This window comes from Osmerus eperlanus, chromosome 7 (genome assembly GCF_963692335.1).
Source record: "Osmerus eperlanus chromosome 7, fOsmEpe2.1, whole genome shotgun sequence".
Lineage (NCBI taxonomy): Eukaryota > Metazoa > Chordata > Actinopteri > Osmeriformes > Osmeridae > Osmerus > Osmerus eperlanus.
Window position 1 is genome coordinate 21,809,028 of NC_085024.1, and position 20,615 is coordinate 21,829,642.

General features: G+C 47.9%; 5 protein-coding genes across 7 annotated transcripts in view; 1 reads left to right on the forward strand and 4 right to left on the reverse strand.

Moving 5' to 3' along the window:
- Positions 1 to 2,795, reverse strand: part of s100w (S100 calcium binding protein W) — a 3,031-nt gene extending 236 nt beyond the window's left edge. Inside the window, exons 1-3 of the mRNA XM_062465991.1 lie at positions 2,650 to 2,795; positions 678 to 820; positions 1 to 233 (exon numbers count right to left, since the gene is read on the reverse strand). The exon at positions 1 to 233 is cut by the window's left edge and continues 236 nt beyond it. Coding sequence (XP_062321975.1) covers positions 30 to 233; positions 678 to 818 — 345 coding nt within the window. The 5' untranslated portion in view covers positions 819 to 820; positions 2,650 to 2,795 and the 3' untranslated portion in view covers positions 1 to 29. The remainder of the gene's footprint in view (positions 234 to 677; positions 821 to 2,649) is intronic.
- Positions 2,796 to 5,149: 2,354 nt separating this feature from the next.
- Positions 5,150 to 6,398, reverse strand: s100a10b (S100 calcium binding protein A10b). 2 transcript variants are annotated; one of them, XM_062465998.1, is made up of 3 exons: positions 6,252 to 6,398; positions 5,545 to 5,704; positions 5,150 to 5,412 (listed from the first exon to the last, which is right to left on the reverse strand). In XM_062465998.1, exons 2-3 carry the CDS (start codon positions 5,683 to 5,685, stop codon positions 5,251 to 5,253), a joined length of 303 nt encoding a protein of 100 aa, XP_062321982.1. In that variant the 5' UTR covers positions 5,686 to 5,704; positions 6,252 to 6,398; the 3' UTR covers positions 5,150 to 5,250. The 2 variants fall into 2 exon arrangements, with proteins under 2 accessions (XP_062321982.1, XP_062321983.1); XM_062465999.1 differs by having other exon boundaries at positions 5,545 to 5,701; positions 6,252 to 6,397.
- Positions 6,399 to 6,550: 152 nt separating this feature from the next.
- Positions 6,551 to 8,803, reverse strand: krtcap2 (keratinocyte associated protein 2). The gene is made up of 5 exons (XM_062465997.1): positions 8,652 to 8,803; positions 7,878 to 8,032; positions 7,659 to 7,722; positions 7,456 to 7,522; positions 6,551 to 7,180 (listed from the first exon to the last, which is right to left on the reverse strand). Exons 1-5 carry the CDS (start codon positions 8,653 to 8,655, stop codon positions 7,060 to 7,062), a joined length of 411 nt encoding a protein of 136 aa, XP_062321981.1. The 5' UTR covers positions 8,656 to 8,803; the 3' UTR covers positions 6,551 to 7,059.
- Positions 8,804 to 8,871: 68 nt separating this feature from the next.
- On the reverse strand, positions 8,872 to 10,989 carry LOC134023694 (transmembrane protein 107-like). 2 transcript variants are annotated; one of them, XM_062465996.1, is made up of 6 exons: positions 10,852 to 10,989; positions 10,430 to 10,587; positions 10,199 to 10,266; positions 10,003 to 10,103; positions 9,469 to 9,565; positions 8,872 to 9,309 (listed from the first exon to the last, which is right to left on the reverse strand). In XM_062465996.1, exons 2-6 carry the CDS (start codon positions 10,514 to 10,516, stop codon positions 9,240 to 9,242), a joined length of 423 nt encoding a protein of 140 aa, XP_062321980.1. In that variant the 5' UTR covers positions 10,517 to 10,587; positions 10,852 to 10,989; the 3' UTR covers positions 8,872 to 9,239. The 2 variants fall into 2 exon arrangements, with proteins under 2 accessions (XP_062321980.1, XP_062321979.1); XM_062465995.1 differs by lacking the exon at positions 9,469 to 9,565 and adding an exon at positions 9,636 to 9,732 and having other exon boundaries at positions 8,877 to 9,309.
- Positions 10,990 to 11,484: 495 nt separating this feature from the next.
- trim46a (tripartite motif containing 46a) lies at positions 11,485 to 19,846 on the forward strand. The gene is given in 13 exon segments (XM_062466000.1): positions 11,485 to 11,876; positions 12,976 to 13,234; positions 13,696 to 13,846; positions 15,087 to 15,285; positions 15,588 to 15,734; positions 16,059 to 16,154; positions 16,414 to 16,667; positions 16,926 to 17,047; positions 17,149 to 17,418; positions 17,421 to 17,465; positions 18,589 to 18,833; positions 19,107 to 19,174; positions 19,278 to 19,846. Coding segments are annotated over 13 exon segments (2,325 nt in total). The 5' UTR covers positions 11,485 to 11,816; the 3' UTR covers positions 19,687 to 19,846.
- Positions 19,847 to 20,615: the final 769 nt, after the last annotated feature.

Below are 20,615 nucleotides of genomic sequence, written 5' to 3' on the forward strand. Positions count from 1 at the left end.
AAGTGGTGCTGGGATGCTGTGCCTTCTCCTTACTCTTTGTCAGCTTTCCCCTTGTCGCCCCTGCCCCCCCTACCCTCCTTATCCCTCTTGCCCGCCTTGCCATGCTTCTTATGGAAGTAGCCCAAAGCCAGCATGGACACACAACGGGAAAACTCCCTGAAGTTGACCTCTCCATCATGGTTCTTATCTATGATCTCCATAGCCTCCTTGATGTCCTCTGGGTCAATCTTTCCCTGTCAAACACACGCGCATCATCAGAGAGTATGTTGTGACATTTTACAAAATGCAATGTAAGTTGTTAATGAACATATGTAGTACTCTATGCCCGTACATTTTGAATGTCCCAGATGTGCTACTGCAGACATGCAGAGGTGCTACTGCAGACATGCAGAGGTGCTACTGCAGACATGCAGACATGCGGAGGTGCTACTACAGACATGCAGACATGCAGAGGTGCTACTGCAGACATGCAGACATGCAGAGGTGCTACTGCAGACATGCAGAGGTGCTACTGCAGACATGCAGAGGTGCTACTGCAGACATGCAGACATGCGGAGGTGCTACTGCAGACATGCAGACATGCAGAGGTGCTACTACAGACATGCAGACATGCAGAGGTGCTACTGCAGACATGCAGAGGTGCTACTGCAGACATGCAGACATGCGGAGGTGCTCACCTGGAACTCAGGGTTAGACATCTCCTTCTGCAGCAGTTCCTGCAGCTCACTAGAGCTGAGCTGGCGTTTCTTGTCGTCCTGCCCCGCGTACTCCTCAAACACCTCCACGATGGACACCACAGCCTTCTCCAGACGAGACATTGCTGGAGGGAGAAGATGGTTTAAGGGTAACACACAGGGTCTCCACTGAGGAAATAGGGCTGTGTTCTCCCTAGCTAATGTTGCCACGCGTACGGAAGCTGTGGAACAGCTCCTAAGGTCACGTCAGCAGAATTGTGAACTCTTTCAGATTTGCCACACAGACATGCACTAATAATAATAATAATAATTGTATTTGTAATGCACTTTATATTTAGGTAAAATCCAGTGCTACAGGTTAAAAACAAGAAAGGGCGCAAAAAAATCTGTAGAACAAAAAGGGAAATAGGACAGATAAAAGAGTTTAAGAATAAGCCAAAGGCTCTGTTAAAAAGGTGGGTTTTTAGGCCACGTTTAAAAGCATCCACAGTCTGTGGTGTCTGTGGTGATCAGGGAGAGCATTACACAGACTGGGAGCGGCTGAACAGAAGGCCCGATCTCCCATGGTGCGCTGCTTAGTCCTTGGAGGGTTCAGGAGCACTACTTCAGTTGTTGCACTGTAGTTGAGGTATTATTATTGTTCACTGTGCCTGGTAGCTCAATGTGGCTACTGTGTGCTGTGCCTGGTAGCTCAATGTGGCTACTGTGTGCTGTGCCTGGTAGCTCAATGTGGCTACTGTGTGCTGTGCCTGGTAGCTCAATGTGGCTACTGTGTGCTGTGCCTGGTAGCTCAATGTGGCTACTGTGTGCTGTGCCTGGTAGCTCAATGTGGCTACTGTGTGCTGTGCCTGGTAGCTCAATGTGGCTACTGTGTGCTGTGCCTGGTAGCTCAATGTGGCTACTGTGTGCTGTGCCTGGTAAAAACAGACAGTTCAATGACTCTGACATCCAAAACACAGTTTGAACTTCTGATCATTGATCTTCTGCTGTACTGTGTTCACGTCCCTTTGGATACAAATGTCTGCTGAATGACTAAAATGTCAGATGTTTGTTGAAGAAATAATAGTGTTGTTAAAATGAACTGCACTGTACAAACAGTCATTGTTGACATAAATGTCAGATTCCTCCACCTAACACATTTCATGCCTTATTCCTCCAACTGCCACATCCCTTCATCCACCTTCCTCCCTGCATCCCTTCATCCACCTTCCTCCCTGCATCCCTTCATCCACCTTCCTCCCTGCATCCCTTCATCCACCTTCCTCCCTGCATCCCTTCATCCACCTTCCTCCCTGCATCCCTTCATCCACCTTCCTCCCTGCATCCCTTCATCCACCTTCCTTCCTGCATCCCTTCATCCACCTTCCTCCTTGCTCCCTTCATCCACCTTCCTCCCTGCATCCCTTCATCCACCTTCCTCCCTGCATCCCTTCATCCACCTTCCTCCCTGCATCCCTTCATCCACCTTCCTCCCTGCATCCCTTCATCCACCTTCCTCCCTGCATCCCTTCATCCACCTTCCTCCTTGCTCCCTTCATCCACCTTCCTCCCTGCATCCCTTCATCCACCTTCCTCCTTGCTCCCTTTATCCACCTTCCTCCCTGCATCCCTTCATCCACCTTCCTCCCTGCATCCCTTCATCCACCTTCCTCCCTGCATCCCTTCATCCACCTTCCTCCCTGAATCCCTTCATCCACCTTCCTCCCTGCATCCCTTCATCCACCTTCCTCCCTGCATCCCTTCATCCACCTTCCTCCCTGCATCCCTTCATCTACCTTCCTCCCTGCATCCCTTCATCCACCTTCCTCCCTGCATCCCTTCATCCACCTTCCTCCCTGCATCCCTTCATCCACCTTCCTCCTTGCTCCCTTCATCCACCTTCCTCCCTGCATCCCTTCATCCACCTTCCTCCTTGCTCCCTTCATCCACCTTCCTCCACTCCATCCTCACTCACCTCAGACTCAGTAGTTACAGGATGAGAGTAGATGTCTGCGTGCGTCCCGGGTCGAAGTGACGGGCCGAGGGGAAAGGCTCATCTTAAAGGGAACACACCCCACCCACACACACACACACACACAGACAAACAGGGCTTCTTGCCTTGGGAAATGCCTGCTGCGCCACCCAAACCTGCTGAACTGGAACACTTCATATTAGATCATCATAACTGTTGTCATTTGGAAGGTTAATGTGTTAAAATGTTTGTATTCTTTTAAACATTGCAGTCGGTGAGTGAAATACATAATATATGAACCATTTCTGTGTTTTGTAAGCAAGCAATCACTGGTGTTTCTTCATTTGTCGAGTCTGAGGAAACTATGGAAGAAAGTGGAAAATTACAGTGGAGATTCCATGCAGCTCTAAATAGGGAAGGTCTGACTCATCACACATGCGTGTGTGTGTGTGTGTTTGTGTGTGTGTGTTTGTGTAATAGAGTTTGCATGTGTAGAACAGCACAAAGGGAACGCCTCTCATTCATCCAGCCAAACTTACATAACTCGGGGCAACAAACAGCGACCTGATAAGCCCTCCATTGCATGGACACTGTAAAGCACTCAGCTTTTGTCTCTGCAAACACTCCCTCCCATTATAAACATGCACCATTTTCTAACTAGTCCTACTAGATTCTTGTTTAATGTTGTTGAATTCTTATTGTATCCGTCACAGTAGATTCCCTGCTAGACTCATCATCACACTCTGCCTAGACATGCACAACAGTTATGGAACAAGGAGAGACAGAGAGACAGAGAGAGAGAGAGAGAGAGAGAGAGAGAGAGAGAGAGAGAGAGAGAGAGAGAGAGAGAGAGAGAGAGAGAGAGAGAGAGAGAGAGAGAGAGAGAGAGAGAGAGAGAGAGAGAGAGAGAGAGAGAGAGAGAGAGAGAGAGAGAGAGAGAGGGGGGGGGGGGGGGTGTACGGATTGTCTGTGTTTAACAGAACCAGGACAATTGTGACAATATTACGTTTTCATCAAAGGTTTCAGTCCACTGTTCCATTACAACTGACGGACAAGGAATACCAAATACGCCATTCGCCCCATGATTATGAGAGAGTGACTTCTCTGTGCAGACCAAACAGTGTGGGCGTGCAAGACGTGGTTGCACACATGCCTCTACATCCAGGCTACCAGCATGCCATTCTCACACCAGGGTCTGGTACACAAATATCTTCGGGTGGTTTACTGTTTATATTTGATTATCTAAATGTGAGTCCTGTTCAGTACAACATCTGCAATACAGGACAAGAAATACGAAGGACTACCCTCAGACATGAAGCTTGCACTGGATAATTGATAGCACGACACACATGACCTAACCAGGTCAAATAATCCTTAAATGTATCATATATTTTTATAACAAGAATGGCCATTTAGATTAGAATGTGTTTTAAGTTAGCCCATACAATACATTTTCACACAGAAATATAGTTATTGATGAAATAATACAACTATTAAAGAACAAACAATGTGCATTGTGGTGTGTTCAGCAGCTCAGATGAAGCTGAAGTTCATGACAGATGAGATCGGGGATCTTGGAACACGGCTCACGTTACCATGACGGCTCGCCTGGATGTGGCTAACAGCAGCTCTGTACTGCAGTGCATCCTTCTGCTCTGAAACATGCCCTCACCTGTCACACCTTGTGTTGTAACAGGCAGGGAACCTCCTGCTACTGAGGTGAAATCTTCTCAGACCACAGTTGCTTCACATTCCAAACACCCACCAGACACAAAAGAGCAAGACAGCTTTGTGGTTCCTCTTACCACACTTACAGGTTTTACTGAAACACTGTTCTACAACCACAGCTATTTCCAATAAATACATACATAAATCCATAATTTACACTGCAGATCATCTGTAAGAGACTGAGGGACAGAAGGAATGTGTGACAGTAGAGAGAAAAAATGAAGAAGCAAGAAGTTAGACCATGAGTTAGATTATTATGCTCTCATGACATCAGCTGGTGAAAAATGAGCACTACACATTCATCTTGGGCGCCTGCTTTCATCACCTGAATACATCTGCTTGGTCTTGTTTGATTACAGATGATGAATACGGAACACACACACAGGAACAAACAGAAAACCTGCACAAACCCACATGGAACTGTGTGCTGATAGTGACCAGACATGCAGTGGATAAGTTTGAGCAGCTCAAACCAACACCAACAGTGTTGGTTTGAGCTGTTAAATGATTGGCGATGTAATCATCATTCCTGGATACAGGTGACCTTGTGCCCTTGCAAGCTTGGATTGGAACCAGGTATATGTGTGTGTTTCGGTTCCTACTGTCTTGCTTGTTTCATCTGTGGAGATCTTCCTGGATTTAACCGAGAAAAGGTGTTGTGGAGAACAACAGCTGGCTCGCTTCGCTGAAAGGGTGTGCCCACATTATTATGTTTTCATCTGGCACTCCCAAATATGCATGTTGAGTGAGTACAAGCCACAGAACCAGCAACACAAACAGGGCCAACGTTTATTAAAGCTTAACAATGTCAGTCTTAACAGAAAATGACTCCTGAATGAATGAAGCCAAATGAAGCACATGATCTCTCTGTCTTCCTCACTTCTTGGCCAGTTTACTGATGTGGAACTGGAACAGGCATTCACAGGCAATAGACAGGCCGACCACCAGAGACACAAACTCCTGGAAGTCCACCAAGCCGTCGCTGTTCTGGTCCAGATCCTTCATGATCTTCTCCACGGCGGCCGGGTCCTTCTGGGACTGGGACACAGAATCCGAGCGACACAGGGGGTGGGATCAACTCACCCATTTGGTTGACAGCAAGCAGATCGATAGCTAAGCTAGTATCTGGCACACATTCCTTGTGGGCTGAAGGAGAGAAGGAGGTCTGACCTTTAAGAAGGAAGACAGTTCAGTCCCCATCAGCTCTTTCAGCTCCTTCTTGTTCAGAGTGTTGCTATCGCCATCTTTGTCAGCATAGCAGTGGAACACCTTGATCAGGGACTCCATCGCTCCCTCCAACTCTGACGGCATGTTTGCAGGTACAGATCTTCTGAGAGGAGGGTGAGAGAAAATAAACCAGGTTTGTATGAGAGAACTCTCCCGTTGGACAAGTTACTATTGGAGACCAGATCACCGTGCACTTTAAGAGGATGGGTGTTGGTTGGCTCTACAGACAAATTCCTCCGTTATTTCATCATGGCACAATCTCCTTATCACATAGGCCAACTCCCACTCTCTTTGTCAAAAATAATCCTGTTTCTTGACGATGTCTGCTATGGCCTACAGTATACACATTGAAATGTAACATAGTCTACATCTATCTATCCTTTAATATTATCCAGTGAGATGCCTTTGATACATTTTGACACAATGTTACTTAGAACGTAAGACTCAAAGGGACTGACTGACGCGCACGAAATTCGGTTAACAACACACCGAAAGTTTGAGAAATGTTTCCTATTCTCAAACTTTCGGTCAATGTGCGCACACACAGCAAATAAACTTAACTGTTCTAAATACAGCCAACATTATTCATTCAAGTTGCAGTCGCTATTAAAAGTTTTCTGTTTGACGCAAAACGCGAAAGTTAAACTTACCGGATGAGCTAACTGTTTATGGGTTCGGATGGAAGAAATCGGTCCAGTGTAAGGGTTGGGGGAAGAAACTTTAAACTAAGCAAGGAAAGGGGGAACGCCCTGAGAAACATGCCTGCTCACGTTTGCGTGAGCGCTAATTTCGCGACCCTTTTGTTGATACATCATGACTGACCGTTATATTCAAATTCTCGATCGATTGCAACCCTAATGGCAAAGGCTACATATTTTTCCACTGACATTTATTTTATGTAATAGACATTTACTTGCTAGAAACATTTCGAAAGACAAAGGTTTTTCCTCAAATTGCTTTAATTACAAATTCATCTTAACAAAAAAAATTGTTACCTGAAACATACCAAAACAATCACGAATGGATGACGTGTAAATATATGTGCAACCAGAAGGAAACAAGTGCAGGATGGAGGGAATGTAATAAACGCTAGATCCAACAACAGATTATTTCCCTGCTGTTCTCCTATTCATAGCTTCATACTTCACGTGCTCAGTAAGCTGTGACTGGGAAAAGGAGTCAAGGAAACAAACTATTCAAGACCCTTTGCGGCCGCGCCTGGTCGTCAGTGACCGTCTCTCAATTATCTGTCAGTTCGCGACTGTAGTCCATAACAGCAGACTTCAGGAACGGTTTACAAAAGCGACATACTAAAGTACAGAGAGACTATTGTCAAAATACATGACAGATAACTGGGATGTGACAGCACTGGTTAAATTACAAATTTCCTCCATAATGATTGGTTTTCAAAAACGAATAATGTCGGATGACTGGATGAGAGCGTGACAGATTTCTGGCTCAGTTCTTCCTTTTGCCTTTGCTGGTAGCTTTGGTAGGTGCTACCGCGGGAACGGCTGCTTGGTAGAGGGCTGCCGACACTTTGTTAATGTAGTAGATGGCGAAGAGAGAGAATATCAGACTGGAAAAAGAGAAGAAAAAAAATCAACACTTATAAGTTTAGTAACAACAGTACAACCATATTGTAACCCTTTAGTTCATAGCTTTTTTTCTTCTTCTTATCACTTCATTCTACATCCCAGGTATCTGTATGACTAAATGACTAAAATGACTAAATGTAAATCTGTAGACAGACCTCTGTGCCCGCCAGAAACGTACAGAGACCCTGGTACAACTTTGCTCCACACTGGAGTGATGAATTGTAACCTGCTGTGATGCAGGAGGTAGGCTACTTACCATGTTGTGACACACACACGGTGCACCAGTCCAGAGGCAAACAGGGAGAGGCACAGGCACACCAGGACTACAGAGGACATGAGAGAAAGCAGGCATGTTTGATGCTTCTACGGCTGATCTAGACTGCACAACCAAACACTAAGAGTGCATTTCAAGTACATGTTGGCTAAATGTACTAGGGTAGATGGTTATTTTTTACTCACTTTCTGGGAATATCTTAGCCTGGAATCCCTTCCCGAAGATGAGATTTTCCAGGTTATTGAAGGCCTGGGGGGTGAAGTTAAGGTGCTCAAGCAGATCACTGCTGGATTTCATTAAGATATTCAGTGCTAGGGTCAGTTTAACACAGTACTACTTCAAAAGTTTAGTACCTGAACTAGGCAGAACCGTTGAAAACCTTTTTAACCTCGTGAGAAGGATACAGTGAGGGAGCAGATGAAGAGGACAGACCCCAGCATCCCCCCCAGGATGGTTAGCCACTCCGTGGAGCCCAACTGTCTGCTGAACATCTGCATCCCGGCGAACACCAGTACCGACAGCAAGCTGGACAGCACCAGAGACGTGCCTGTGTTCACTGCTGTAGGGAGAGCAGAGGGACGTGAGACAGCTGGCGGATGGAAGCGTTGTGTAGATGGGGGAGTATGGACAATCGAGAGAGAAAAAATAGAGAGCTAATCATTTGGGTAGAAGTACTCGAATTTATATCCGTTACCATTTCCATTTGTCTTCTACTTCGAATAAGCCAACTGCATTATGCTAGTAAAGGATTCTTCATACTTTTCACTGGATAACCTCAGCATTTCCATTTATTTAGTCTAGTAGTGTTACAACTTTTTTTCATTACTCTTGCTCTTGCCACGTCAGTGTACGCCCACAAATAGTTCCGGTTTATGTTTGCTCCTACATTTAGCTGGCGAATTTAAATGGACAATTTAGGATCTAAAACCAATACTGCCGGGAAGTACAATATGCAAGCAGTAATATGCTAACAATAAAATGTTAAGACACAATTACCTAGGTTGCTAGCTAGAAGCAATTAGCTAGCTGTGCAGATTGAATGGGTTGTCCATACTAACGCTTGCTAACTAAAGTTAGCTGTGTGTGGCAGCAAGAAATAGCGATTGTCTTTGTGCCCTCATCGAGTATTCATAAATAAAATATATAACTTACAGATTCACTGGTTATACGCTACTTACCCATTTCCAATTATTCAATCGAAGACGACTACTATGCTAATAATCTGGGCGTTTCGGATGCAAGTTAGCTATCCTCTCAATGCACGGTTACCCGTCTTCAGGAACTATCGGTACTAGTCTCGCTACCCGGACCACGAAAGTGACGCACAGCAGAACTGGGACCAATCAGAAACGGCACACGCGATCAAAATCCTTGCGAACCGTCACACTTCAGTCTTTATTTGTATTAGTAAAAAAAAAAAAAAATCAGCAACACAACACGTTCATACAGCAACAGACATCCATATCGTCCATCTTAGTCACACGAAACAGGAATGGGCGTTAGACAGCCTAGTACAAACAGGGTTGACTGAGACTTTATGAACATATATTTAGCCATAAATATCTCTACATCCATTTGAACCCATGGCATTTTATTGAAGAACTCTGCCTCTGTATATAGTCAGCTCCTCCGTCGCGTGCATCTTGTTTCCTTCCCCAATTTGGGTCACTGTCACAAGCAGTCATACTTCCAAGAGTTCCATAGTTGCATCTTCAATGCTACGCTCCTACGACACATTAAAAAGGTCTCTCCCAATACAATAGCCGTTAAAGTGCCTTTTTCTTCAGTCCGAATACAGCAATGAAGAGGATGATTTCCACAAATGCTGGAAGAACACTGAGGGAATAAGATGGAAAGAGGGATTAAGAATCGCATTGAACATACAGATAACGGACTCGGACAACACACGGGGTGATGCTGTTCTTCATAGTTGTCTCTGGAAGCTGGCTCAGCTCTGTTCCACATAAAAAAAGGAACCCGCACACACACACCAACCTGCAGAGGGCAAAAATAACCCAGTAGGTCCAGCATTCCCACTTCTGGAACACAAAGAAAGACAGGCCCACGGAGGCGCTGCAGTGGGCAGCCAGGGCTGAGGAGGTCACGTGTCAGGGAAACACACCCGATGGGATAAACACACATATTCACACGTGCACACTGACCTGCAGAAGACAAAGATCCACCAGTAGATGTCACATTCCCACTGCTCAAACAGAAAGAAAAGCAGAGCCACTGAGGCGCTAGCGTGAGCTGCGATGGCTACAGCAGGTCAGTGTGATGAGCACGTCGTAAACGTAGAGCGGGCTGGAGTCAGGGAATCACAACTATCAATGAGAATATCCCCTCCCTAACACCTTACAGTCGTATTCATTCATAGTCTTATTTTAACTAGAAAGTATCCAATAGAAATGACTGGATCTGTATCTAGTCATGTTTCAAAATACCTCATCAGTATCTTTCGTGTCACTTGTCTCCACAAAGTGGAAACACTTTGTTGTTTGAAATGTATTACTGGCTGTTTAAGGATACACAGGAGGCCTTGGCTGCCATTAAACATGGAGACACCAGACAGGAAGCCAGCCAGCTCTACACCAAACAGACCCAAGGTTACCGCCAACGCCACCACCAATCTGAGAGACACACAGGTGCACAGAGCGTGTGTTATGATCACTCATTTCCAGATATTTCTTGAATGCATGTATGATGTGTAACTGAGGATTCTCACTTGGTGTCCTCGTTCTTATATTCTTCTTCTGTATACTCCAGAGGAAGACAGGCTAGGACATTGTTTTCCTGTAGGCAAACAATACTGAGTTGGATGGTTTGTCTCAAAAGAGAACATTGATTAAACACATTGATGGAGTGAGAGTTCACAGGTGATGGTGAAGATGTGGGCAAGTGTTTGGCAAAGGCAAATTCTTTCTAAAAGATTAACTGTATCTTTATTTGCACATACCCGTGACCAGAAGATTGTGACCACGATAACGAGGTGAGCTATGAGGGTCAGGAATCGTGCTGGGACCAGACTGCTGATTGCAGACATAGCTTAGCTAGTTATTAGCTAGCTCTACTGTAGCTAGGTTGACTGTTTCCAGAAAGCTTAAGAATAATAGCCTAGAAAGGGATTAGTTAAGGTTATTGACAATTACATATATTTTAAAAGACAGACGCATTAATACACTGGACACCATACTGTCCTTAGTTTTAGCTTAGCACTAGCTACCGAAACATTAGCAACATACAGTACCCAATTTAGACTAGCGAACTAAATGACATTGATTAGGGATAGCTTTTTTACTTCTGGCTAAACTAGCATCTCATGTCGTTTATACTCTTCCTAAATAAATACAGAATAGGCCTACATTACGTGGTTCATACCGTTGTTGCTGTTGCTCAGTTCACTACAGTTAGCTCTACCTGTAACTGGCAAGCTAGCAAGCTAATATCAATATAAACATGCGCTTCGCTCTTTTCGTTGCGTGGTTCGTTGCTACAACATAATCCAAGCTGCATTAACGGTTGTTGGACAGTTTCTGGAACAACTGTGAACAGACATTCACAAACAAGGATGGTTCTTGAATGCAACTTATTTCACGTTCCTAACTCAATGTTGCCATCGCGTGGCCTAATAGTTATCTCCACGATGCTGGTCTAATAAGCAGACTGGCTGTTGATTGAATAAGCCAATAATGTTCAGAATATTTATGTGTGGTCAAATACATACAAATAAAAACGTTATGATAAAAAATATATAAAAATCACTCACGTGTGTGTTATTTACCAAACTTGCTAGAGAGCTTCATGTTTGATGATAATACAACTGATAAGATGTTAACTTGACCTGGATGCCATAGCGCCACTATGTGTGATTATTTTAACTCAGTATTTTTGTTGTCGTTGTTTGGTGAGAGGGTTTTAGCGTTCATGAGCTGATTCGGTGTGAAGAAAAATTGTCTGAAATAAAATAATAATAAAGCAAACAAAACCAATATGGCTGCACAGCTGCGGTGCTTGAAACCTCAAAACTACAAACAATCCAGTTCCAGGCGCTGAGTTCTACCCATCGCAGAAAACCACCACGCATGCTCCCCCTCAGTAGATACACTGAACATCCGACCGTGGCGAACCCCTGTAGTCTTGTGTATGAGCGGATGGAGATGCGCAACATTGAAATTCGGTCAACTACATTTGCCTTTCAAACCTGGTCTAGAATGGACCAGTCAGTTATCTAGTCTACATTTCCCCTACGTCTTTTTTCCATCCTAATCCTTTACACCCAGGTGTTTATTTCAAACCATCCTCGCCGAGGTATTGTCTGTAAACTGTAGATCAACATCAGCAGAATGGCAGAAGCGGAATTGCAAACCTTCACGTCGATTATGGACGCGCTGGTCCGCATCAGTGTGAGTATCAATCCTAAAACTGAGCATTTAACTACAGGCTTTAAGTGTTCAAATAATGCGATGGGACAATCGTATAATTTGCCTTAATATAGGCTATGTGGCTGTGTAGCCCATGTCGAAAATCTTGACCCACATGATACTGTGCCAGCGCCTACAGTCTATTTTGTGGTAGCCCAGGCTACCTAACCTCCTTCCTAATTCAGTCATGTGGCCATTTAATTTAAAATCTGCGTGTCTCGTGAGTGTTCACTTTGGCTTGAAGCCCATAATGACACCATTGTTTTTCCAGCGTGGGATAAAAGAGTCGTGAAGGCCTTTGGCCTTGGCGACTCGTTTAAACATCATGTTTCCTGAATAGTCCGTATAGCCGTTGATACCATGTGAGACATACCTTAGCTTAAATGACAGCCCTGTGTTTAATTACACTCAAATATAGGCTAGCACATAAAAAATAGCATCACGCTAACTTGGCACCACGCGACGCATGATCAGACGTTGATGCTCGTTGTCATAGAAACGGGATGTAGCGGTATTGGACCACGGTCTCCAGTTCTTGCGCGGTAGGCGTAGTAACGAATAGGTGACATTTAAAGTGAACGGAACAAAAGAAACGTGAATAGGTGACATTTAAAGTGAACGGAACAAAAGAAACGTGAAAATAAGATATTAATAAAAAGCCATGTGTAGTTGCAATACTTTGTGTTTGCATAATGTTGTCTGAAACCAATGAAAACTGTGGATTTCTGTCTCAGACCCACACCATCTTTGTGATATGGGTTATGGTTAAGGGACAGGATGACCTCCACAACATCGACAGGTGTCATGAGTGTTGTACCTACTGAGCAGGGCATGGATATCGTGTAAAAATGACATCATGAAGCACGAGACTGTGGCCACAGCAGGAGAACTTTGTGGGTTTGTGATTCATGTAGGAGACTAGCTGTAGCTCCTAGTCAGCAACATGCTATTAATACACACTAACCCATCTCTGCTGCCCTGTCCGTGCCCAACATCAATTCTTAACCAGGAACCTCTCTCTCTCGCTTTCTCGCTCTCTCTGGAGAACAACTTATACATGTCTCTCTCTCTCTCGTCCCAGTCTAACATGAAGAGTATGGAGCGTGAGCTGCGCTGCCCGGTGTGTGATGAGATGGTGAAGCAGCCCATCATCCTGCCGTGCCAGCACAGTGTGTGTCTGCTGTGTGCCGCGGAGGTGCTGGTCCAGAGAGGCTACCCTCCCCCCGACCTGCCCCCAGAGCCCAACTCCCCAGCCTCCACCCCCAACACACGCTCCCCCCGCCAGACACGCAGACCTGCGCCCAGGACCCCCGACCGCCTGGAGCGCGTCCTCCGAGCAGGTGGGTGGAGTTGGGGACAGCGTCAGAGCCAGGGACCAGTTGCTTGCTGTGTGGCGTGTGAGAGCGTAGCCGTGATGGTGACAGACTGACGTCGCAGCATCCAAATGTGCAGAATGCTGAGCAGGAACCATCCGGATCAGTTTGTTTCAGGATGACAGATATGACATCAGCATATTTACATTTAGCAGATGCTCTTATCCAGAGTGACTTACAGTAAGTACAGGGACATTCCCCCGAGGAAAGTAGGGTGAAATGCCTTGCCCAAGGACACAACTCATTCGAACCGGGAATAGAATCAGCAACCTTCTGATTAATAGCCCGATCCCCTAACCGCTCAGCCATCTGACTCCCCCATATGACATCATTATTAGGACGCAGCGTTCGGAGATTTGTGTACGTCATCCTCTTACCCCAGATCCTTTCTGTCTGTTCCCCCCCACGGCCCTCCCTCCCTCCCTCAGGGTGTGGGACGTACCCTGGGCGACGCCGTAAGGACCCGGCCACCCCCCCCATGCGGTTCCCCTGTCCGTCCTGTCGCAGAGACGTGGAGCTGGGGGAGCGAGGACTGACCGACTGCCTCCGCAACCTCACCCTGGAGCGCATCGTGGAGAGGTACACACACACACCGCACACGCATGTGGCTTCGCACACGCATGTAGCTGCACAGACAGAAATGCAAGTGCTTACACACTGACACACGTGCACACTGACACACTCACACACGTGCACACTGACACACCCATACACATGCACACTGACACACGCCTGCCCTGTAAAGTATCTGAGTAGCGATAGAGCAGGGCTTCTCTACACACTGTTGATGAAAACAATGATTCTGCAACCTATCTGTCTCTGAAGAGAGACAGATAGGTTAGTCAATACCACTTAATAAATTAGACAGAAAATCTATTCTTGGGAGGAAATGAAAATGGTGTTTTATTTGAGTTCTGTTAAAGGAGTGGGCTCCGGTATGAGAGACTGCAGTGCTGAAGAAAATGGTGAACATCAAACGATGTTTCTGGACAAGCGGACCCTCATCACCTAAGCAGAACCCCCTCCTGTTTCCTCTACTTCTGTAGTTCTAATCTGTCCTCCCTCTGATAGGAGATGAGGGAGGTGCAGCTGTGAGTGGTGCAGCTGTTCCCTCTCTCTCTCCCTCCCTCCCCAGGCCGTGTTTCTCCCTGTCAGTAAACCGTGACTGGGCATGTTTTATCGCTCCCAATGCAGAAACACGTCTGTGGGATCCAGGTCAGAAAGTCGACAAAAAAACTCCCAACTGCTGAAAGCAAAGCTGGACAAAACCGACTGAATTGGAGCTCAGTTGATGTCCTTTCTTCATCTCTGTTTCCTCTACTTCTGTAGTTCTAATCTGTCCTCCCTCTGATAGGAGATGAGGGAGGTGCAGCTGTGAGTGGTGCAGCTGTTCCCTCTCTCTCTCCCTCCCTCCCCAGGCCGTGTTTCTCCCTGTCAGTAAACCGTGACTGGGCATGTTTTATCGCTCCCAATGCAGAAACACGTCTGTGGGATCCAGGTCAGAAAGTCGACAAAAAAACTCCCAACTGCTGAAAGCAAAGCAGGACAAAACCGACTGAATTGGAGCTCAGTTGATGTCCTTTCTTCATCTCTGGTTTCTCTCCTACACCATACACTCTGTAATGGTGGGCCTGCCTGCCTGTCTGTCTGCCCCTCTGCCTGCCTGCCTGTCTGCCCCTCTGCCTGCCTGCCTGTCTGTCTGTCTGTCTGCCCCTCTGCCTGTCTGACTGCCTGCCTGCCTGCCTGTCTGCCTGTCTGTCTGTCTGTCTGTCTGCCTGTCTGCCTGTCTGACTGCCTGTCTGCCTCCCCTCCCCGTCAGGTACAGGCACACAGTGAGTCTGGGCAGTGTGGCCATCATGTGCGGCTTCTGCAAACCTCCCCAGCCTCTGGAAGCCACCAAGGGCTGTGCCGACTGCAGGTCCAACTTCTGCAACGAGTGTTTCAAGCTGTTCCACCCCTGGGGAACGCCCCGGGCCCAGCATGAGCACATCCTGCCCACCAACAACTTCAGGCCCAAGGTGTGTTTCTGCACGCGTGTGTGGTTCTGCACGCGTGTGTGGTTCTGCATGTGTGTGTGGTTCTGCACGCGTGTGTGGTTCTGCGTGTGTGTGTGGTTCTGCGTGTGTGTGTGGTTCTGCACGTGTGTGTGGTTCTGCACGCGGGTGTGGTTCTGCATGTGTGTGTGGTTCTGCACGCGTGTGTGGTTCTGCGTGTGTGTGTGGTTCTGCACGTGTGTGTGGTTCTGCACGTACCTGCGTGTGTGCGATGTGTTTCCCCTGGCCCTGCGCCTGTCCCCCTGACCCCTCCCTGCTCCCTGCAGGTCCTCACCTGTCCTGACCATGAGCAGGAGCGCTTGCTGTGGTACTGTCGCTCCTGCCAGAAGCTGCTGTGCCAACTCTGCAAGCTCCGTCGTTCCCACCACGGCCACAAGATGGCGCCCATAGCACAGGCCTCCCAGGCGCTCAAGGTACCATTAGCATCAGTCAGCTAAGCTGGACAACAGTCTGTAAATCAGTCAAAGCAGAAGGATGTGGTTCGCTGTTTCCTCAACAAAGGGAACTTGTGGAACTTTAACCTGACACAGTTAAAGTAGGTTAGATAGGGTGTTTGGTTTCAGTACCCCTGGGCTGGATTTAACTAGGTCCCATTCGTTTCTGTTGGTGAAAGTACACTAGATTAGACTAAAAGTAGGAATGGTGCTAATAAGAGCATGGATATAGCTCCACAGTCTGAAACAGGTCTGTTTCAGATGACGGTGTTGTCACCTATAGTTCTGTCCCAACTGACATAGGAGAAGATCATCAAGGAGCTCAACTACATTCTGACCAATCAGGAGACAGTCCAGTCTCAGATCAGCCAGTTGGAGAGCGGCATCACACAGATGGAGGTAAAGAACGATCTCTCTTTAATCATGTTCTTTCTTTCTTCAAGTCAACTACCACCTCTACAGGTAGTACCAGCTTCCCATCATGTTCTCTCTCTCTCTCTCTCTCTCTCTCTCTCTCTCTCTCTCTCTCTCTCTCTCTCTCTCTCTCTCTCTCTCTCTCTCTCTCTCTCTCTCTCTGTCTCTGTCTCTGTCTCTGTCTCTGTCTCTGTCTGTCTCTGTCTCTGTCTCTGTCTCTCTGTCTGTCTCTGTCTCTCTACAGCTCAACAGTGCTGTAGCACGGGAGCAGCTGTCCCAGTCTCTGAGGGAGTTGGGCTCTGCTGTGTCTGAGCGGCAGGGGGCCCTGGCTCTGGCCCTGGAGGCGTCCAGGCTGAGGAAGGCCGAGGTCCTGGCCGCCCAGGTGACGGAGAAGAGGGGCCTGCTGGAACACGCTGGCCTGATGGCCTACACTCAGGAGCTGCTCAAGGAGACCGACCAGCCCTGCTTCGTCCAGGCCGCTCGCGTTACCCACCACAGGTAAACAATCACCCACCACGGGTAAACAATCACCCACCACGGGTAAACAATCCCCCACCATGGGTAAACAGCCATACTACACATAAATAACCACCCACTTCAAGTACAAAACCACCCTACACATGTAAACCACACTCCTAACAGCACACAGGTTAACTCTCTCTCTCTCTCTCTCTCTCTCTCTCTCTCTCTCTCTCTCTCTCTCTCTCTCTCTCTGTCTCTGTCTCTGTCTCTGTCTCTGTCTCTCTCTCTCTCCAGACTAGGGAAGGCTATAGAGCACTTGCAGTGTTTCTCTCTCTCTGCCGACCCCTCCTTCAGACACTTCCATCTGGACGCCACCAAAGAGCTCAAGCTCATCACCGGCCTGGCGTACATACAGGGTAACTCCCCAAGACACGGTCTATACTCTCCTCGCCTGTGCTCTCATCAACACTCTCAAGCTTAGCTTCTGTCTCTTCTTTGTCTCAAACATCCTCTCCAGCCCCATTGGCTCCTGTGATTGACACTCAGAAGACTCTGGCCTATGACCAGCTCTACCTCTGCTGGCGCCTGCCCCAGGACTCCGCCCCCGCCTGGCACTTCTCTGTGAGTTCCAGAGGCAAATGGGATTGGCCGGGGCGGCCTGGGGGTCGGGGGATCAGGCCGTCGAACACACCAGTGCCGTGGCAGCGTCTGGATGAGGTGGGCGGGACCAGTGCTGTGATTGACAGGCTGGAGATGGACTGCGTGTATGTGCTGCGGGTGAGAGGCTGCACAAGGCGGGGTTTGGAGACTACAGTGAGGAGGTTTACCTCCACACACACCTGCACCAGGTAACACACCTCCACACACACCTGCACCAGGTAACACACCTCCACACACCACCTGCACCAGGTAACACACCTCCACACACACCTGCACAGGTAACACACCTCCACACACCACCTGCACCAGGTAACACACCTCCACACACCACCTGCACCAGGTAACACACCTCCACACACCACCTGCACCAGGTAACACACCTTCACTTCTCTGGGTTTGTGACGCTCTCATGGCTTCTCTAACTAATCCAGTCTCTCCTTTTCTCTCCATCTCTTCATCTTCACAGCTTGTCATCATTTCATTATTGTTTTGTGTTTCTGTTCTCTCCTGCCTCTCTCTCTCTCTCTCTCTCTCTCTCTCTCTCTCTCTCTCTCTCTCTCTCTCTCTCTCTCTCTCTCTCTCTCTCTCTCTCTCTTCCATCCCTCCTCCAGTTATCGATTCCTCCTCCATCCATTCCCCTTTCCGTCCCACACATCCACCCTCCTTCATCTGTCTCTTTGTTGCTTGCTCTCCCTCTCCCCCTCCCTCTCCCTCTCCCATCCTGCTCCATGGTCCTCCGCTCACAGCCTAGTCCAGCGACAGGATGGTTATGGTTTACTTAAGGAGATGAGTTGATCAATTATTCAGAAGTCCTTCTGAGTCTCATTTGACCATGTTGATCAACTGATCTGACTGTTTCAGGCTGCAGGTCTGTCATTCAGATATCTCTGGATCTGGTTCTCTGCTCCTGTGTTTGTGTGTAGCTGTGTTTCCTCTGCTAGTCCTCTGGATCTGTGTTAGACGCCCTCCTCTGTCTCTCTTGGAGGAAAGATCCACTGCCTCTCTGCCTCTCTGCCTCTGTCTCTCTGTCTCTGCCCTTCCTCCTCCTCTTCCTCCTCCTCTCTGTAACCTGGAGTGTGATCTGGAGCTACAGTACCCAAGCCTCCTCTTTATCCCCACCAACTAAACCCTCATCCCTCTCCTCTTCCTCCCTCCCTTCTCTCTCATGTCCTCTCTCCCTCCCTCCCCTCTCCCTTCTCTCCTGTGTCTCTCTCTCTCCTTTCTCTCCTGTCCTCTCCCTCCCCTCTCCCTTCTCTCCTGTGTCTCTCTCTCTCCTTTCTCTCCTGTCCTCTCCCTTCCTCCCCTCTCCCAGTGTTGAGTTTTGCTCTGGACTCCCGCTGGGGCCTGCATGCTGACAGGTTGGCGCTGGGTAAAGGACAGACGTACGCCCGCAGTGTTCCTGGGCTGTCCCTCTTACAGGCGGCTGACCGCGCCCTCACTTCCTGTCACCTGACCTCTGACCTGCTTGTGGCCGACAGGGCGGTCTCCCAGGGCAGACACTACTGGGCATGCTCAGTGGAGCCAGGCTCCTACCTGGTGAAGGTGAGAGACTGTTGTGTGTGAGTCCCTGTCCTCCTACCTCTGCCCCTTGTCTTTCTTTCCCTCTCTCACTCACCCTCTCACCCTCTCACTCTCACTCACCCTCTCTCACTCACCCTATCTCTCTCTCTCTCTCTCCCCCCCCCCCCCCCCCCCCCCCTCTCTCTCTCTCTCTCTCTCTCTCTCTCTCTCTCTCTCTCTCTCTCTCTCTCTCTCTCTCTCTCTCTCTCTCTCTCTCTCTCTCTCTCTCTCTCTCTCTCTCTCTCTCTCTCTCAGGTGGGGGTGGGTCAGGAAGCTAAGCTGCAGGAATGGTTCCATCTCCCCCAGGATATGGCCAGCCCCAGGTGAGAGAGTTACATTGTTTACTGTTCACACACCTGTGTTAGCAACAGTTCACGTCTTTACGGGAAGTAACTAACTCCCTCCCCTCTCCTCCCCTCCCTCCAGGTACGACCCAGACAGCGGTCATGACAGTGGGGCGGAGGACGCCCAGGACTCCTCCCCCCCCTTCTGCTTCATCACCATGGGGATGGGGAAAATCCTCCTGCCCCATGGAGTGGCCAACTCCCACCACAATAACCACGGCAACCCTCCCAGCCCCCCCACCACCCCGCTGCCCCCCAGACTAGGAGTGTGTCTGGACTTTGAGAAAGGGCGGGTCACGTTCTACGACGCCCACTCCCTGCGCATCCTGTGGGAGGGGCATGTCGACTGCTCCGCCCCTGTGTGTCCGGCCTTCTGTTTCATTGGTGGAGGAGCTTTGCAACTCCAGGATCTTGTGGCCAATCGTAGCATAGAGGAGCCAGCACCCAGAAGGGTCACAATCCAATCACGTGCGACCAGTCTCGGGAACTGAAAAGACAGTCCATAGTTAAAGGTATAATCCGCCCAGAATATCCAGGGGTTCTGATGTTTGCAGACCTTAGAACTGGTCCACCATCTGCATGCATCGCTCCCATGACAACCAGAGACTCCAGAGAACCAGAGACTCCAGAGAACCAGAGACTTCAGAGAACCAGAGATTTGAAGTGTGAGGGACTGTGACGGTGGGCTGACAGTAGTTGGCACCACAGCACACGGTGATGTCCTGGCTGGAACAGTCTGCCGTCGTAAGCACCTCAAGTGAATGTTTACTTTCCGATTTTCTAATATCACAGGTTACATTTTTGTATGTAATCGTTGCTATGCTGTTGATGTACAGCGAGTGGAAAGAGATGATTGTCTAGATAGCTGAATGTTGAATCCAGGTGAACTGGAAAGTGTTAAGCAGGTTAGTTTAGAATCAGAGCCTGTTCTGGCACTGTTGTTGTGCTGATAACGTTTCAGAAGTGGGATGATCCCATCCATATCTCAAACACCTCCTCTAGACCTTTACACAGCGAGGGAGTCCATATCTCAAACACCTCCTCTAGACCTTTACACAGCGAGGGAGTCCATATCTCAAACACCTCCTCTAGACCTTTACACAGCGAGGGAGTTTGACATAAATAGATGTGGAGGTGAAATGAGAGTGAATGTGACAGATTTCAGGCAGTGTCATAGCTTCATCTACAGGTGTGTGAGTAAGTCATTGATTGATGTCATGGTCATAGTAATTGTACTGAAGTTGAAATATTGTCCACTCCCATTGTCTCATGGAAACCCTGACTGAGTTTTATGTTTGCTATGTGCTTGTAAATACAATCAGGATTTTAAGTTAATTTCAGGTTCAACTCAAAAGATTGTCTATATTGTAAAAACACTGAAAGCAATGGCTTGGACTGTATTTTTGATATAGGTATTGTT

Coding starts and splice junctions, on each gene's coding strand:
- s100a10b (XM_062465998.1), bottom strand. CDS start 5,685: ATGCCGTCAGAGTTGGAGGGAGCGATGGAGTCCCTGATCAAGGTGTTC. Junction 5,413..5,544: donor AACTGTCTTCCTTCTTAAAG/GTCAGACCTCCT, acceptor TCTGTGTCCCAG/TCCCAGAAGGACCCGGCCGC.
- LOC134023694 (XM_062465996.1), bottom strand. CDS start 10,516: ATGTCTGCAATCAGCAGTCTGGTCCCAGCACGATTCCTGACCCTCATA. Junction 10,267..10,429: donor TCACAATCTTCTGGTCACGG/GTATGTGCAAAT, acceptor GTTTGCCTACAG/GAAAACAATGTCCTAGCCTG. Junction 9,566..10,002: donor TGGCAGCCAAGGCCTCCTGT/GTATCCTTAAAC, acceptor TGACCTCCTCAG/CCCTGGCTGCCCACTGCAGC.
- krtcap2 (XM_062465997.1), bottom strand. Junction 7,723..7,877: donor TCTTCATCTGCTCCCTCACT/GTATCCTTCTCA, acceptor TTCACCCCCCAG/GCCTTCAATAACCTGGAAAA. Junction 7,181..7,455: donor CGTGTGTGTGTCACAACATG/GTAAGTAGCCTA, acceptor CTCTTTTTCCAG/TCTGATATTCTCTCTCTTCG.